The 18118-nt window shown below is 36.3% G+C and overlaps 2 protein-coding genes and 1 pseudogene across 4 annotated transcripts; all 3 read left to right on the top strand.

Annotated features, from left to right (window-relative positions):
• The first annotated feature begins 454 nt into the window (after nucleotides 1-454).
• Nucleotides 455-6682, top strand: LOC122295446 (TMV resistance protein N-like). Of its 3 annotated transcripts, none has more exons than XM_043104465.1 (6): nucleotides 455-1028; nucleotides 1610-2711; nucleotides 2808-3095; nucleotides 3189-4181; nucleotides 4278-4992; nucleotides 6361-6682. In XM_043104465.1, the coding sequence occupies exons 1-5, from the start codon at nucleotides 517-519 to the stop codon at nucleotides 4983-4985; spliced, it is 3603 nt and encodes a 1200-aa protein (XP_042960399.1). In that variant the 5' UTR covers nucleotides 455-516; the 3' UTR covers nucleotides 4986-4992; nucleotides 6361-6682. The 3 variants fall into 3 exon arrangements, with proteins under 3 accessions (XP_042960399.1, XP_042960400.1, XP_042960398.1); XM_043104466.1 differs by having other exon boundaries at nucleotides 6369-6681; XM_043104464.1 differs by lacking the exon at nucleotides 6361-6682 and adding an exon at nucleotides 5500-5775.
• A 1392-nt stretch (nucleotides 6683-8074) lies between these two features.
• On the top strand, nucleotides 8075-8527 carry LOC122297025 (disease resistance protein RPV1-like). The gene has a single exon (XM_043106811.1). The coding sequence runs from the start codon at nucleotides 8075-8077 to the stop codon at nucleotides 8525-8527; it is 453 nt and encodes a 150-aa protein (XP_042962745.1).
• Nucleotides 8528-8850: 323 nt separating this feature from the next.
• LOC122297024 lies at nucleotides 8851-10281 on the top strand (annotated as a pseudogene).
• Nucleotides 10282-18118: the final 7837 nt, after the last annotated feature.

The raw sequence follows: 18118 nt of genomic DNA, 5'->3' as shown, positions 1-18118 counted from the left end.
GGGTTTGAGACTTCAGATGAGACACAAAATTATCATATCATCTTATTTTAAACATAATTCAAATACAACATTTTTAAAATAATCATTACAACTTTTTCAAACTTTCAAATAAAAAATAAAAAACAATTCTAACTTTTTCAAATTCTCAAACAAAAATAATATTCTAAAACTATATTCTTACAATATTTAACTTTATAATATTTTTTATTTGACTTTTTATCTCTCATTTCTCAAATTCTAAAAAATAATCAACTCAAATTATTTCACTATTATTCACAAATTATCTTACTGCTATTCACAAAATTATTATCTAATTTCACTCCTCAAATTAAATCAGACCTAACACACAACTGCGACATGTAATTGAGGAAAGTTCAACGAAAGTTCAGTCAATTCTTTAACTTTTGTACGCTACTCTTTAATGACAAACGCTGCCACTTGTCTTTTAAAGGAGAGCCCCATGTCCAATATTTATGTGCGATAAGGATAGGTAGAACTCAAGGCATTGCAAACACAATGACTTCTTCCATGTCCTTCCTTGGACTCTCTTCTTCCTCCTCTTCTACTGTTAGCTCTCCGTGGTTTTATGATGTAGTCTTAAGTTTTAGAGGAGAAGATACTCGCAATACTTTTATTGCCCATCTCCACCATGCTTTGCTTCAAAATGGCATCCACACCTACATAGATGAGGACGAGCTTAGAAGAGGTGATGAAATCTCACCTGCACTTCTCCAAGCTATTGAAAATTCCCGGCTTTCAATTATCGTGCTCTCAGAAAACTATGCATCATCTACTTGGTGCTTGGATGAATTGCTCAACATTCTCAATTGCAAGGAAACAAAGCAACAAATAGTTTTACCTATATTTTACCATGTAAATCCATCGGATGTACGAAATCAAAGAGGTAGTTTTGGAGAAGCTTTGGCTGTATGTGTAGGAAAATTCAACGAAGATGTAAAGAAGGTGGAAAGGTGGAAGGCAGCCCTACAAGAAGTGGCCAATTTGGCTGGATACGAGTTGGAAAATGGGTAACTCTAACCACTCTTGTGCCTTTCATTGGAGATTTGTTATTATTATTATTATTGTTATTATTATTATTATTATTATTATTATTATTATAACACATCAGTACTTAAGAAAAATAATTGAAATTATTTATTTTCTACACCATATAACTAAAATATAGCTACGAAATATGCAAGCGTTACAAAATCATTTTGAAAAAAAGTAAGATCTACTATTAAAAAATTAATTTTGTTTCATGTAAGTATCATATTTACTTACTTTTTTCAAACAGATTGCGTGGCGCGTACACACTTCACGACTGCAAATATTTTTTCTAAAAAAAAAAAAGTACTCTTGAAAACGGAAACAAATTTAAGAATGCCTGTAAATGCAATCATGTGTAAAAGATATGAATCTAACAAAAAAGAGAGCATTACTTGTGGTCAACGCTTGTGTGGATTGGGATTTGGGGAGGGGGGATTCTATACCCTACAACCTACCACTTAATTTTTATTTTACTTTTGGTTGTGAGAAAATAACTTATTAGATTGTGTTACTTGTTTTTCATCTGAAGAGTCCAACTCATTAATTTATTTGTATGCAGGAATGAATCAAAATTCATCCAAGAAATCGTTCAAGAGGTCTCTAGAATAGTAAATTATTCATATCTAAACGTCGCAAAATATCTAGTTGGGATGGAGTCTCGAGTGCAAGACATTGATTTGCTTTTAAGTATCGGGATGAATGACATACGCATGGTGGGAATATTTGGAGTTGGAGGAATTGGTAAGACAACTATTGCCAAAAAGATCTATAACTCAATTTTTTCACAATTTGATGGTCATTGTTTCTTGACAAATGTTAGAGAAACTTCAAACCAAGTGGGTGGTCTGGTCCAAATGCAGAATACACTCCTTAATGAGATTCTAAAAGCCTCTAAATGTTTTGATGTTCATAATGTGGATAGAGGAGTTTATGAGTTGAAGCGCAAACTTTGCTCTAGAAGGGTTCTCTTAATTCTTGATGATGTGGATAAGTTAGTCCAGCTAGAAACATTAGCTGGAGCTCGTGATTGGTTTGGTTTAGGAAGTAAAATCATCATAACAACAAGAGATCAGAATTTATTACATAACCATAAGGTTGATTCAAAATATGAAGTAAAGAGATTGGACCATAATGAAGCTCTTGAGCTCCTTAGTTGGCATGCTTTTGAGGAAGATAAACCTATGGAAGATTATGTGGAACTCTCTAAGCAAGTAATATCATATGCTGAGGGCCTTCCACTAGCTTTAACAGTGCTAGGCTCAGATCTAAGGGGTCAAAGTATAAATCAATGGAGAAGTGTATTGAACAAGTATAAAAGAATTCCCAGCAAAAATATTCAAGAAGTACTCTGTATAAGTTACGATGGATTGGATGATAATGAGAAGGAGATTTTCCTCGATATTGCCTTTTTTTTCAAAGGACAACACATGGATTATGTCGTTAAAATATTAGATAGTTGTGGTTTCTCTCCAGACAATGGTATCAAAAGGCTTATAGATAAGTGTCTTATAACAATTACTATTCACAATACCTTGTGGATGCATGACTTGCTACAAGATATGGGCAAAGAAATTGTTCAAAAGGAATCATGCAAAGAACCAGGCACACGTAGTAGATTATGGTTTCACGAAGATGTTCGCTATGTACTAGAGGAAAATGCAGTAAGTTCTTAGATTAAAAGCTCTTTTAATAAGTGCTTATAAACAAAGATTTTAATGATTTGATTTTACTTGCACTCTTATAAATTGTCTCATTAGGGAACAAACAATGTTGAGGGGATAAAAGTGGTTCTGCCTAAGGGCGATGATCATGACATGATATGCTTGAGTCCCAAATCGTTTGCAAAGATGAAAAGACTCAAATTTTTTATAAGCCGTGGTGCACGCTTTTCTGGAAGATCACTTGATTATCTTTCTAATGAATTAAGAGTGCTTGATTGGTCAAACTGTCCTTTACAATCTTTGCCATCCAATTTTCGTGGAGAGAAGCTCATTGATTTTCAACTGTATGGAGGCCGCATCAAGGACATTAGCGGCCAATTTAAGGTACAATTATTACTTTCAATATTTCCTTTCTTTAAACCCATGTGATCATGTGAACTTCCTGAGGGTTAATATATATTTGTCGTTTTTCAACAGAACTTGACGATAATGAAATTTTCTGAGTGCAAGTTCTTAACCAAAATCTCGAATCTTTCAAGTTGCTCAAATTTACAAGAATTGGATATTTTGGGTTGTGAAAATTTAGTCGAAGTTCATGATTCTGTTGGATTCCTGGATAAGCTTGTTCGTTTGCGTCTTTATCACTGCTCCAACCTAAAGAGTTTTCCAAGGCATCTCAAGTTGAGATCTCTACAAGTCCTTACACTTCATGGTTGCTCTAAACTTCAAAAATTTCCAGAAATCAAGTGTAAAATGGAATATTTATGTTTCATCTCATTATTGGGTAGTGCAATAAAAGAATTGCCTTCATCCATTGGGTACCTCACTCCTGCGCTTAAAGAGTTATTTCTGCCTGGACAATGCACAAAACTTATGCATCTCCCTAGTAGCATTCATCAGTTGCAAAATCTGACGGTGCTTTGTCACAGTTACTGTGTTGGATGCTTAACTGGGATTGAACGTTTATCTCTCGATAAGTATACAAATCTTGCAAAAGAAGAAATAAGTTTATCCATTAGGTACCAGAGTAAGCCTCAACATTTGCACCTAATAACATCCAGAATGATTAAGAGGTCTGAACCCGAATCAAGTGCTGAATTACTCCCGATGCCGGTTTCTAATTGGTACCTTGACGACTTTTCATTTTATTGCACATCCACTTTGCAAGAGTTAGATCTATCCTGGTGTGATATTGTCAGCCTTCCTTCAGGCATCGAAAGCTATTTAGAATTGAGGATACTCAAATTGCGGCATTGCGAGAAACTTCAAGAAATTCTACTTCTTCCACCAAATATACAAGAGCTATATGCTAGTGAGTGTTTCTCCTTGGAAAGATTTCTAGAAGTATCAACAAAATTTCAATTCTATACATCATGTGTCTTGCGAGAGCTAAGATGGATTGATTTGTCCGGTTGCCATCAATTGGTTGCAAATATAGGGAGTCAGGCGCCAAATCCTACATTTGTTGAGGTATGTCTCTATTTCTCTCTGTGTTTTTTGTTGTTGTTTTGTGTTTTCGGATTGGCTTGTGCTTATGAAAATATGCGATATATGTTTGCCGTACAGGAACATATTCAGGACCATTCATGTGGTATTATATTTCCAGGGAATAAGATTCCATATTGGTTTAGCCATACTAAGGAGCCTTCAAATAGAGATTTGTGCGAATTAGATATTAATGGACCCTTTTATTTGGATGAAATCATAGGAATTGTTTTTTGTGCTGTTCTTGGATCCAACACGGATGACTCCCCCTCCGGTATTCGTGTTTCTATAAACGGTAACATGCTTGTAGAAGCAAATCTTGAATTATTAGGAGACTGGAATCATGTATATCTAAATTACTCATTTCCAGAATGTATCGAGCAATGGCTACGATACCCAACAGGAGACAATCTGAGGTTTATATTTGATAGCAATGAAGAAGCTGCAGGGATTTTTAAAAGTTGTGGAGTTCACATAATCTATAAGCATGGAGAGAATGAGAGTTTAATTGTTGGGGAGTGCTCAGTAGATTCATCGAATGGTATCAAACTTTGTAAGAGACGCCAAAATGATGAAGACCACAACTTGGAATTCAGTGGGTATCCACAACACAAGATGCGCTCTCAAAACTTGAGCAATTCAAATGTGGTTGTCGATTTTGCAGATGTTGATACTGATTTCGCAGTAGTAGAAGAAGGGTCTGAGGGAAGTTTAAAAGAAGAAGAAGTATTTGCCTCTAGATCTGCATCCCAAGAAGGCCAGGCCAATTCAGAGAAGCTGGCTTACTAGGCACTAGGTCAGTGTCTTTGCATTGATAAAATTCTCCAGTATGGCTTTTTTTTATTATTGGATTGGTTTCATGATATTAATGGTGTGTACAAGGATTTTGCACTGCCGGCGCAAAAGGATTTTGCAAATGATCGAACCCTAGACTTGTTTGTGTGGTTGGTGTTGTCGTGACATGGTAATTGTGTGCTCGGTGTTGCCCCATCCATCCACTTGCAGCCTCCTTTTTTACTTCATCAATAATTTTTTGTACATCCCCTTCAAAAGTTACTCTCTCTGAAACTACTAATCTCTACATGTTTCCATTGCCTTCCACGTAGCACTTGCTTTAGCTAACTCAACACTTCCAAGAAAGTTTTATCTGCACACAAAGAGAAAATGATCTCCCCTTCATGATTTCTTGCTACCACTCCTATACCCTTTTTTTGCTCTTCCTTATTCAATGCTGCATCAAAGTTAATTTTTGTGAAGCTCTCAGTGGGTGGTAACCAGTTAGTTTCTCTTCTTCTCATGCCAGGTTCAATCTGTTGCTCTCTTTTCTCCTCCTCAGCTTCTTGAAAGACTTTCAGCTTTACTAAAGCCTTGTGAAGAACCATGCATGGAACATCAAATTTATCTTCAAAAATTGCTTTATTTCTTCTAGACCAAATACCTGCAAATATTACAGATATTTCTTCTATTTCTTCTTATTAAAAATCTGCTACAGTTTTTCCCATAGCTGGGAAAATTATATGGAACTTAATTGATACGCTTTAATTAGTTGGTTTATTGGTTCTTATATATATATATATATATATATATATAATCGATGTATACCAGAAAATCCAGTAGTTAATAATTCAACTATCTCAGTTTGACTGAGATTATTGTGGACATAAGCATTTGCAATTATAGACATCTTATTCATGATATTGAAGATTTCTTGTTTAGAGAATCCGTTAATATTTCATTCATAAATGTTGTCAAAAGAAACGGTAAACTATGTTATATATATGTGTATATATAATTAATATGTTAGGTGATCATGGCATTTTTTGATATTGGGGTATTAATTTGGATTAATTAATTGCCTTTCTTGTATTTCTTGGCAATACACAAAATTATATTATTCTTTCCTCTAAACAGACATGATGGATTAAATGATGAGTCTCTGTCTCTCTATATTGAAACCTTAATTAATTAATTAGTAGTACTATTAATAATCCTATCTACCAAATGCACAACTCATGATGACAAAATTATAAGTAAATGCACGTACAGACCTAATTTCCACTTATGTTTTCATTGGATACAATTTTTCCATTCACTCCGAATTAATTAATGATGATGCGTGAAGTATATATGTTAATAGTTTAAAAATATATATCTTTTGTCAAAGCTTTGCAGGTGAATTCTACTTTTGATCAGTTGGCTGAAGGTGCTGAATTTGAAGTTAGGATTTGGAGCGCAAACGAAACCATAACTTGTGTTCTTAGTCAGGACTGGATGAACCATTAAACAGCAGAGGCGATATGCTGAAATTGAGTTCACTTTATTGTTTTAAAAAAAAATCAATTTATATATGTACAAATGTGTATGATACATGGCTTAAGAATGGTTGTTGTTCTTCTTTCTTTCTCCGACTTCTCTATAATTGAGCCTCTCTGGGGAATGGTACTTACACGTACAGAGAGCTAGGGGTGACGCCTTTCAAGGAGCTTCTTTCTCTTCCTTTTACTCTTCGTTGCATCACCGTAATGAAATTTGGGTAAGGAAATCCGAGCTTTAGTTTTGTGTTTATACCGTTGTTACGTAACTTGTACATTGGTAATTAATGTTGGAAGATGGTGCTGCCACTACTTACATGATTGAACTGATAATTAATGTGTCTGGGTGTTTGGGTTAATGTGTGGTTGCTTTGGGGTTTGACGTGCGGCTGGTTGGTCTGTATAAACAGTGATGTTAAAACCGAATTTGAACAGTGGGTGATACACGACGGAAAGAATGCTATCAAATGAGGTACATACCATGGCGGCGGGGATGTATATCGACTCAGGTGGCCAAAGTCACGGCTTAAATCTAAAAAGAGAAATACTACTGTGAGAGGGAGAACCCCGAGAGGTTAGCAAGATAGCATGTAGCGGAGAAAAAAATATGAGAGAGAGAGAGAGAGATGTATGTTGAGTTTTGCGGTCCAAATTCCCAACAATGTAGAGATCGAGATGAAGGGGCTTACCGGCGTTATAACAGCAACAGTGCAGAACAGAGATGGAGTCTCTAGCAGCAAAACCCACACACAGAGTGCCTCAACGTACTGAGTATATCATGAAGAACACATAAAATCTTGGGCCAAGGTTTAAACATCGAGAGAGAGAGAGAGGGAAGCAGAGAGATGCTTACTGGTGTGGCAGCGCGCCGCGGTGTACGGAGGCTAGAACCGAATGGAGATGAGCGAGAAAAGCCTAGGGACTTGCTATGGCACACGCCAAAAAAAAAAAAAAAAAAAAGCAATGGAAGCGATTGAAAACAAAGAACGACAGTGAGAGAGAGAGAGATATGAAAATTTAGAGAGAGAAACTGAAATGCTGGAGTTCGGGAGGGGAGAAAAGAGAGATTGAGATGCTTGCCGTCGTTCCATCAAAAACCCGGCGAGGAAGTTTGTAGGCGACACGTGTTAAATATTTTAACAAGAACTTTAATAATTGATCTTCAATTTTCTATGATCTACAATAATAAAACAATGATAAATAAATACTTACCTATCTCAATCAATTTGATGAAAAACTAAATCTGGCTATGAGAGAAGGATCGTCCTAATAACTTTACCTCCGAGTGTCTCCCAATAGCTAGATGCACAATAATGTTGTAGGTGAGAACCCTTTAATCCCTTAGTGCTATTTATAGATTTCTAACCATCAAGAAATCTCAAACTTTGTGTCTAACTATAATTAGAGATATAAAGTTTTAATCGTATCTCTTACGAGTTTTCTTATCTCATTATAACTTGTCATCTTTTTAAGGAGAGCCCCACTTGTCATCTTTTTAAGGAGAGCCCCAAGTCCAATATTTCTGTGCAGTAAGGACTAAGGAGTACTCAAGGCATTGCAAACACAATGACTTCTTCCATGTCCTTCCGTGCACTCTCTTCTTCATCCTCTTCTACTATTACGTCTCGGTGGTATTACGATATATTCTTGAGTTTTAGAGGAAAAGATACTCACAATACTTTTATTGCCCATCTCCACCATGCTTTGCTTCAAAATGGCATCCACACCTACATAGATGAGGACGAGCTTAAAAGAGGTAATGAAATCTCACCTGTACTTCTCCAAGACATTGAAAATTCACGACTTTCAATTATCGTGCTCTCAGAAAACTATGCATCATCTACTTGGTGCTTGGATGAATTGCTCAACATTCTCAATTGCAAGGAAACAAAGCAACAAATAGTTTTGCCTATATTTTACCATATAAATCCATCAGAAGTACGAAATCAAAGAGGTAGTTTTGGAGAAGCTTTGGTTGTATGTGTAGGAAAATTCAATGAAGACGTGAAGAAGGTGTAGAGGTGGAAGACAGCCCTACAAGAAGTGGCCAATTTGGCTGGATACGAGTTGGAAAATGGGTAACTCTAACCACTCTTGTGCCTTTCATTGGAGATTTGTTGTTATTATTATTATTATTATTATTATAACACATCAGTACTTAAGAAAAATAATTGACATTAATTATTTTCTGCACCATATAACTTAAATATAACTATATAATGCGTAAGCATCGCAAAATCTTTTTGAAAAAACAGTAGGGTTTACTATTAAAAAATTAATATTTTTTATGTAAGTTTCATATTTACTCACTTTTTTCAAAGAGATTGTACAGCGCTTGCACACTTCACGGTTGTAAATATTATTTCTAATAAAAAAAAAACAATACTCTTGAAAATTGAAACAAATCTAAGAATGCAGGTAAATGCAATCATGTGTAAAAGATATGAATCTAACAATAAAGAGAGCATTACTTGTGGTCAATGCTTTTGCGGATTCCAATTTGGGGAGGGGGGGTTCTATACCCTATAACCTATACCACTTAATTTTTATTCTACTTTTGGTCGTGAGAAGACAAACTAATTAGATTATGTTGCTTGTTTTTCATGTGAAGAGTCCAGCTCATTAATTTATTTCTATGCAGGAATGAATCGAAATTCATTGAAGAAATCGTTCAAGAGATCTCTAGAATAGTAAATTATTCATATCTAAACGTTGCAAAATATCTAGTTGGGATGGAGTCTCGTGTGCAAGAAATTGATTTGCTTTTATGTATCGGGATGAATGTCATACGCATGGTGGGAATATTTGGAGTTGGAGGAATTGGTAAGACAACTATTGCCAAAAAGATCTATAACTCAATTTTTTCACAATTTGATGTTCATTGTTTCTTGAAAAATGTTAGAGAAACTTCAAACCATGTGGGTGGTCTGGTCCAATTGCAGAATACACTTCTTAATGAGATTCTAAAAGCCTCTAAATGTTTTGTTGTTGGTAATGTTGATAGAGGAGTTTATGAGTTAAAGCGCGGGATTTGTTCTAGAAGAGTTCTCTTAATTCTTGATGACGTGGATGAGTTAGTCTAGTTAGAAACATTAGCTGGAGGTCGTGACTGGTTTGGTTTAGGAAGTAGAATCATCGTAACTACAAGAGATCAGAATTTATTAAATAACCATAAGGTTGATTCAAAATATGAAGTAAAGAGATTGGACCATAATGAAGCTCTCGAGCTTTTTAGTTGGTATGCTTTTAAGGAAGACAAACCTATTGAAGATTATGTGTAACTCTTTAACCAAGTAATACAATATGCTGAGGGTCTTCCACTAGCTTTAACAGTGGTAGGCTCAGATCTAAGGGGTCAAAGTATAAATCAATGGAAAAGTGTATTGAATAAGTATAAAAGAATTCCTAGCAAAAATATTCAAGAAGTACTTTGTATAAGTTACGATGGATTGGATGATAATGAGAAGGAGATTTTCCTCGATATTGCCTTTTTTTTCAAAGGACAACACCTGGATTATGTCGCTAAAATATTAGATAGCTGTGGTTTCTCTCCGGACAATGGTATCAAAAGGCTTATAGATAAGTGTCTCATTACAATTACTATTCACAATACATTGTGGATGCATGACTTGCTACAAGATATGGGCAGAGAAATTGTTCGAAAGGAATCACGCAAAGAACCAAGCGCACGTAGTAGATTATGCTTTCATGAAGATGTTCGCTATGTGCTAGAGGAAAATGCAGTAAGTTCCTATGATGCGTTTCCCAATTAGCGTTCCTCACTGGCAATATCAAAAGAGTCTTTGTTTTGATGATTGTACAAATACTACAAAAGAAGAAATAAGTTTATACTGTAGCAACCTCACTGGGCTTAAATGTCCACCTGACATCCATAACGATTAAGAGGTCTGAACCAGAATCAAGTGTTGAATTAAGCCCGATGCCAGTTTATAATTGGTACCTTGAAGACTTCTCATATTATTGCACATCTCCTTTGCAAGAGTTAGATCTATCTGGAATTGTTATTGTCAGCCTTTCTTCGAGCTTTGAAAACTTAGTTAAATTGAGGATTCTCAGATTGTGGCATTGCGAGAAACTTCTACAAATTTTACATCTTCCACCAAAGATACAAGAGCTATATGCTAGTGAGTGTTTCTCCTTGGAAAGATGCCCAGAAGTAAGATGGATTGATTTTTCCGGTTGCCATAAATTGGTTGCAAATATAGGGAGTCAGGCACCAAATCCTTCATTTGTTGAGGTATGTCTCTATGTCTCTCTATGTTTTTTGTAGGTGTTTGTGTTTGTGGATTGCCTTGTCCTTATGAAAATATGCGATACATGTTTGACAAGAACATATTCAGGACCATTCATGTGGTATTATATTTCCAGGGAATAAGATTCCAGATTGGTTTAGCCATACTATGGAGCCTTCAAATAGATATTCTTGTGAATTGGATATTGGTGGGCCCATGTATTTGGATGAAATCATAGGAATTGTTTTTTGTGCTGTTCTTCAATCCGACCCAGATGACTCCCCCTCCGGTATTTGTGTTTCTATAAATGGTAACATGCTTGTAGAAGCAAATTTTGAATTATTAGGAGATCGGGACCATGTATATCTAGATTACTCATTTCCAGAATGTATCGAGGAATGGCTACGGTACCCAACATGAGATAATTTGAGGTTTATATTTGATAGCAATGAAGAAGGATTGATGTTTAAAAGTTGTGGAGTACACATAATCTATAAGCATGAAAAGAATGAGAGTTTAATAGTTGGGGAGTGCTGAGTAGATTTATCGAATAGTATCCAACTTTGTAAGAGATGCCGAGATATTGATGAAGACTGCAACTTGGAATTCAACGGGTATCCACAACACAAGCGCTCTCAAAACTTGAGCAATTCAAATGTGGTTGTTGATTGCACAAGTGTTGACGGTGATTTCGCGGAAGTTGAAGGATGCTCTGAGGGAAGGTTAAAAGAAGAAGAAGTACCTGTCTCCCGATCTGCGTCCCAAGAAGGCCAGGGCAATTCGAAGAAGGCTTACTAGGCACCAGGTCAGTGTCTTTGCATTGATAAAATTCCCCAATTTGTTATTATTATTATTATTGGATTGGTTTCATGATATTAATGGCGTGTACAAGGATTTTACACTACCAGTGCAAAAGGGTTTCGTAAATGATTGGACGCTGGACTTGTTTGTGTGCTCGGTGTTGCCCCATCCATCCACTTACAGCCTCCTTTTTCACTTCATCAATAATTTTTTGTGCATCCCCTTCAAAAATTACTCTCTGTAACTACAGATCTCTACATGTTTCCATTGCCTTCCACATAGCACTTGCTACAGCTAACTCAACACTTCCAAGAAAGTTCTTAGCTGCACACAAAGAGAACATGATCTCCCCTTCATGATTTTCTTGCTACCACTCCTATACCTATTTTATGCTCTGTCTTATTCAATGCTGCATCAAAGTTAATACATATATAAGTAATATGTTAGGTGATCCTGGCATTTTTTGATATTGGGATATTAATTTGGATTAATTAATTCCCTTTCTTGTATTTCTTGGCACTACAACAAATTATATAATTCTTTCCTTGAAATAGACATGATGGATTGAAAGATGAGTCTCTGCCTCTCTATACTGAAACTGTAATTAATTAATTACGAGTACTATTAATTATCCTATCAACCAAATGCATAACTCATGATGACAAAATTAGAAGTTAATGCACAGACCTAATTTCACTTAATTTTTTCATTGGATACAATTTTTCCATTCACTCCGAATTAATTAATGATGTTACATGAAGTTTGTATATATATATATATATATATATATCTTAATAGTTTGAAAATATATATCTTTTGTCAAAGCTTTGAAGGTGAATTCTACTTCTGATCGGTTGATTGAAGGAGCTGAATTTGAGGTTAGGATTTGGAGGTCAAACGAAACCATAACTTGTGTTCTTAGTCAGGATTGGATGAACCATTAAACAACACAGATGATTTGCTGAAATTGAGTTCACTTTATTGTTTAAAAAAATCAATTTATATATATGTACAAATGTGTATGATTCATGGTTTAAGAATGGTTATTGTTCATCTTTCTTTATCTGACTTCTCTGTAATTGAACCTCTCTGGTGAATGTTACTTACGCTTACAGGGTGATGCCTTTCAATGAGCTTCTTTCTCTTCCTTTTACCCTTCTTCTTCTTTTAGAGGCAAAGATGTTCACCAAAAGTTTGTTTCTCATCTACCATGCTTTGGATAAAAGGGGAATCGACACTTACATAGGTGAAGATATCATAGACAGTGATCTTGAAAGATGAGGAAATTTTACCAGCACTTTTCAAGCTATTAAAGAATCAATGATTTTTTTTTTTAAAGAGTTGAGGTCACATGTCCAAAAGTGACCTCTACCCAATTTTATTAAAAAAACCCTCACTTACGGTAGAGGAATACCGTGAAATAGAAAAACAAATCCAAGAAAACTTACAAAAACTTCCCAAAAAATAACAATTTCCAATTGCCCAAAAATCCAGAAAAAACAACCAACCCAACAAAAGACCCACCCACACCGACGGACTCTCAACATCTGAGATAAGGGATGCCAAATTTATCCATGTGAGTCAATCCCCGAATCGAGCTTGAGTGAAATCAACGTCACAAAAGTTTGAGATAATACATCGAGTTCCTTGCTTAGCCAAAAAATCAGCCACCATATTAGCTTTTCCAAAAATATGCCGAAAACGAACATTTAACTCATGAGCAATTGCTTTAATTACCTCAAAGAAACCAATATTTGCACACTCCTAAAGCCAACCAACCCACTAAGATCAATGAGTCCGTCTCTACTAATACATCCCGCAATCCCAAATCTCTACACAACCAAAGCCCATCAAGAAGAACTCTACATTCGGCGATGTTGTTCGTGACATGACCATAATAATGCATGAATCTTGCCACTACTCCCCCCTGGTGGTTCCGAATAATACCACCCCCACTGGCATCTCCCGGGTTACCGCAAGATCCTCCATCTACATTCCATTTTACTCGCCCTTGCTCTGGAGGTTGCCACGCAATTAGCCTCACTTGCCTTATAGCAAGAGGAACAACCAGACAAGCTAATAATTCTATAATGGCCCGATCATGAACACCCATCCCCCGAAAACCTTTGATCTTACTAGAAAGGTCTCTAATTAAAATTTTAACAGATGGAATAATACTATCCGGATTAAAATTAATACCTTCCATTCGGGCCGCGCATCAAGCTCTCTATAGCACCCAAATCACAATAGGGAGAACCCCCCGAAGCCACCCAACCTGCGTTGACAATGAAGCTCTTTGCCACCAAAAACTCATCATTCCCTCCCATTTTCAAATCTATGGCATTTTTATACAACATGCCTCCACAAAATATTGCCAAACTTTTTAAGCTCCTCCGCCCCCACACAAAATGTGCTGAAAAGATTCCAGTTGCAGTTGAACACAACACTCACACTTCGAAACAAGAGGAATGCCTAAATGCTGAATAATGTCGTCAACCGGGATTGCCCTCCTCTTTGCTCACCAAACAAAGAATGATAATTTCTTTAGATGCCAATTCTTCCAAAGCCATTTCTTCCAAGGGCATACGTCCCCATGTTTCTGAATTAAGTTCCAAGTTGACTTGGTGCTAAATTCACCATCAATCGATGGCTGACAAACACATCTATCCACTCCCTGCCGTAACCGAACTGTAGAGTCTCGAATTCTGCTGCACACGTCTTCTGGGACTAACTCCCTTAAGATATGTAGATTCGGTCTTGCTTCCATGAAGACATCCGCTACCTGCAGATCAATATTTCCAACCACGGGAAGAAATGCAATCAATGGCCCCTCCCCTAGCCAGTTATCCAGCCAGAACTTAGTTAGACTGTCCCAAATAATCCACCTTGAATGCTCTAGGACCTTTGGCACTCTCTCCATGAGCCCCTTCCAAAATCAAGACCCTTTTTGAAGCAGCATAATAGAATAAAGATGAGTGTTTCGTGCATATTTGGTAGAAAAGAAATTCAACCACATCAACTTCTCTTTAATTAATTTCCCCACAAATTTCATAAGCAAGGATTCTTGGACTTCATGAAGGTACTGAATACCCAACCCACCCTCTTCAATTGGCAAACAAATCTTCCGCCAAGATACCCACTTCCTTTTTTATTCTCCATCGAAGATCCCCAGAGGAAATCTAAAAAATTTTTCTTGATCGCTAATAACACTCCTATTGGCAAATTCAAAATAGAGAGCATATGAATAGGCATATTGTTCAAAACATGTTTGATGAGCACAATTTTACCACCAAAAGAAAGAACTTACTCTTCCACCTAGCCATCATTTTCTGTATTTTTGTTAAGAAAGAGTCAAACATTCAAATTTTCATATGGCCCACAATTAAAGGAACACCCAAATACGTGCAAGACCAGCTACCTTCCTCAAAACCCAACATTAACTTCAATCCATTTTTGCGATCAGCCGAAATAGATAAAGAAAAGAATATCGATGACTTACTTGGATTAATCATTTGTCTGGACATCAATTCATACTGATGCAAAACTCCCATAAGGTTCTGAATAGATGCCTTCCCTCCATTAGCAAAAATCAAAATATCATCTACATAGAACAAATGGGAAATCAAAGTTCCTCCACCAGGATGAAAAGGCTTAATACGACCCATATGGAATTCTTTATGAAGCATCCGAGAAAGAATCTTTTCAAATAAAATAAATAAATAAGGAGAAAGGGGGTCACCTTGTCGAAGCCCATGCGACGCCTTGAAAAATCCTTTGGTACACTCATTAAGCATCACTGAATGAAAAGGAGATGAAACAACATTAAAAGCAATACTTCTCTACTTCTTTGAAAAACCCAATGTACGCAAGATCTCTAGCAGAAAATTCCAGTTAACATGGTCATAAGCTTTGGCCATATCACTTTTCAACATAACATTTCCCCCTCTCACTTTCCTATTGATGCATTGAACCAGATCCTGGGCCAATGAAATATTTTCAAAAATACTTCTACCAGGAGTAAACGCTGCCTACTCCGGAGATATAATTTTATTCAAGATTGGCACCAAACGACAAACCGTAATCTTCAACATTATTTTATAAACAACTGAGCAAAGACTAATCGGGTGAAATTGTCCAAAGCCCATAGGTTCATCCATTGAAGGATCAAGGATTTCTATCGTTGTACTCTTTAAAAATTATGCAGAATTAAGATGGTGCTTGAATGAGCTATTGAAATCCTTGATTGTAAAGAAGCGATGAAATAAATTGTTCTACCAATTTTTCCGGAAGTACAGCATCAAAAAGGAGATTTTGGAGAATCCTTTGATAGACTTGGAGATAAGCTCATTGATAACATAAAGATGCTGAAGTGGAAGGCAGCTTTATAGAAGTAGCAGCCAACTTGTCCGAGTTAGAATTAGGGAACAGGTACTTCCTATGAGCTGTGCCTATATATATGTTTATATATGATGTTGAAAGAGAAGTTTATGGATAAAATCTAGAGAAATCCAGGACCTGAGAGGGTGCAAATTGGGGAAGATATGGTGCCATACAAAACAGTTTGATATTTATCTTTCTTTCCGACATTGAGTTTTATGCAAGCCATAAATATATTTGAAATCCTTTTTGGATTTGTTAGGGCATTAATTACCATATTAATTTCACATAAGGTATGTATATTGGAAAAACAAGCAGAGAAATTAACATGGAAAAAATACAAATCTAAATCTTCTCTGTCTATTTTTTTTTAACTAAATCATATAATATTTCATATATGATTATACTTTGAGAAGTCTTTTAAATTTTTCTCTCTTTTGTATTGATAGGAAAGAATCAGAATTTATCCAAAACATCATTCAATGGGTGGACTCAAGAATAGTTTTATTTTATTTTATTTTATTTTATTGGCACTGGGTGGACTCAAGAATAGTAAACCATACATCTCTAAATGATGCCAACTACACCATTGAAATAGAGTCTCGCGTACAAGACATTTATCGACACTAAAATATTAGAAGGAATGATGTTAAATGCATAGTGGGGATATTTGAAATTAGTGGAATTGGTAAGACAATTATTTGAAAAGATATCTATAACAAGATTTCTCATCAATTTGAAGAAAGTTATTTCTTGAAACATGTGAGACTTCAAAATCAAGAGGTTTGATTCAGCTACAAAATACATTTCTTTATGAGATTTTAGGAACCAGTTTGGATATTCATGATATTGACCAAAGAATTCATGTGATTAAGCATAGACTTTGCTCTAAAAGGGTTCTTGATGGAGTCCTACATAAATTGGGAGGCTAGTCCACGTAATACTTCAATAGTTATCAATACGGGTAGTAGTTTTTAATAAGGATTGAAATTCCAGAGTGTTAGTTTTATTTTATTAACATTAGTCGGTTAAAGTATTATTTTAGTAGGATTAGGTGAGTCTAAAGAGTCATTGTAGTCTGGAATTCTGTGCTTATTTAAATGCCAAGATCACATGTGAAAGGTAGAAAAAGTTAATAAAGAGTTATTTGTTTTGGGCTCCTGAGACGAGAAGGGTTGTGGTGCGACTCTACAAAAGTGATCATTGACATTTTTTTCTTTTAACTTGCACTGTTCGCCATCAATTTGGTATCAAGAGCCAACGTTACCTACGTAGCCCACTTCAATGAGTTCACGAAATTTCAAGTCTTATGGCACTCCTCACCTATCACAACAACAACGTGATGATATCCTTTTGGAGGTAGTCCACCAAGTGGGGTCCCTCACCAAACGAATGGATGCTATGTGGAACCATGCCTTTGACAAACCCGAAGGATCTGGCACTAATAAACATGAAGATGGGCAAGATAACGTAGAACCCAGGATGTGCGGGGATGGAGGACAAAATAGTGATGAGCATGGGCAGATGCCGCCCTTCACACCCTTCCAAAAATCTTGATGGATGCCTCGCACATATACCAGAGAGAACCCATCCCACCTGCGCATGGAAAACTTGGAGTCCAATTTTGATGATGCAGCACGGCGAGTAAGAGTAGAGGTACCAGATTTTCATGGGAAATTAGACCCATACGCCTTTCAAGATTGGATTACATCACTGGAAGACTATTTTGATTGGTTTAGTTTAGCGCCGATCGTAGAGTAAGATTCGTAAAGATGAAACTGAAGGGACAAGCTCGGGTTTGGTGGCAGAGCGTGGAAGAACACTGCATCATCTCCATCAGCCCCCTATCACATATTGGGAAGAGATGCGGCTGAAGCTACAAGAAAAATACCTCCCCATCGATTATGAAGAGATGTTGTTTGAAAAATTACTACTTTTACGGCAAGGAAGCACCACAGTTGACGACTACACTAGCAGGTTCCACGAGCTTAGTATTCGAAGCCATGTGTCGGAAACTGAACGTCAATCTACTGCTCGATATAAGGCTGGACTGAGGGACGACATTAAGAAAGAACTACTCACAGTTCATTTGGTGAGTATTGAAGAAGCTTACCAGTTGGCTCTTCGAATAGAGCAACAGTGTAGCCAATTTAATTTTCAAAAAAATGCAAGTCACTAG

This window comes from Carya illinoinensis, chromosome 15 (genome assembly GCF_018687715.1).
Source record: "Carya illinoinensis cultivar Pawnee chromosome 15, C.illinoinensisPawnee_v1, whole genome shotgun sequence".
NCBI lineage: Eukaryota > Viridiplantae > Streptophyta > Magnoliopsida > Fagales > Juglandaceae > Carya > Carya illinoinensis.
Note: the sequence above shows the minus strand (reverse complement) of the source record. Positions and strands in the feature narration are given on the sequence as shown.

Coding starts and splice junctions, on each gene's coding strand:
- LOC122297025 (XM_043106811.1), top strand. CDS start 8,075: ATGACTTCTTCCATGTCCTTCCGTGCACTCTCTTCTTCATCCTCTTCT.
- LOC122295446 (XM_043104465.1), top strand. CDS start 517: ATGACTTCTTCCATGTCCTTCCTTGGACTCTCTTCTTCCTCCTCTTCT. Junction 3,096..3,188: donor ACATTAGCGGCCAATTTAAG/GTACAATTATTA, acceptor GTTTTTCAACAG/AACTTGACGATAATGAAATT. Junction 4,182..4,277: donor CAAATCCTACATTTGTTGAG/GTATGTCTCTAT, acceptor TTTGCCGTACAG/GAACATATTCAGGACCATTC.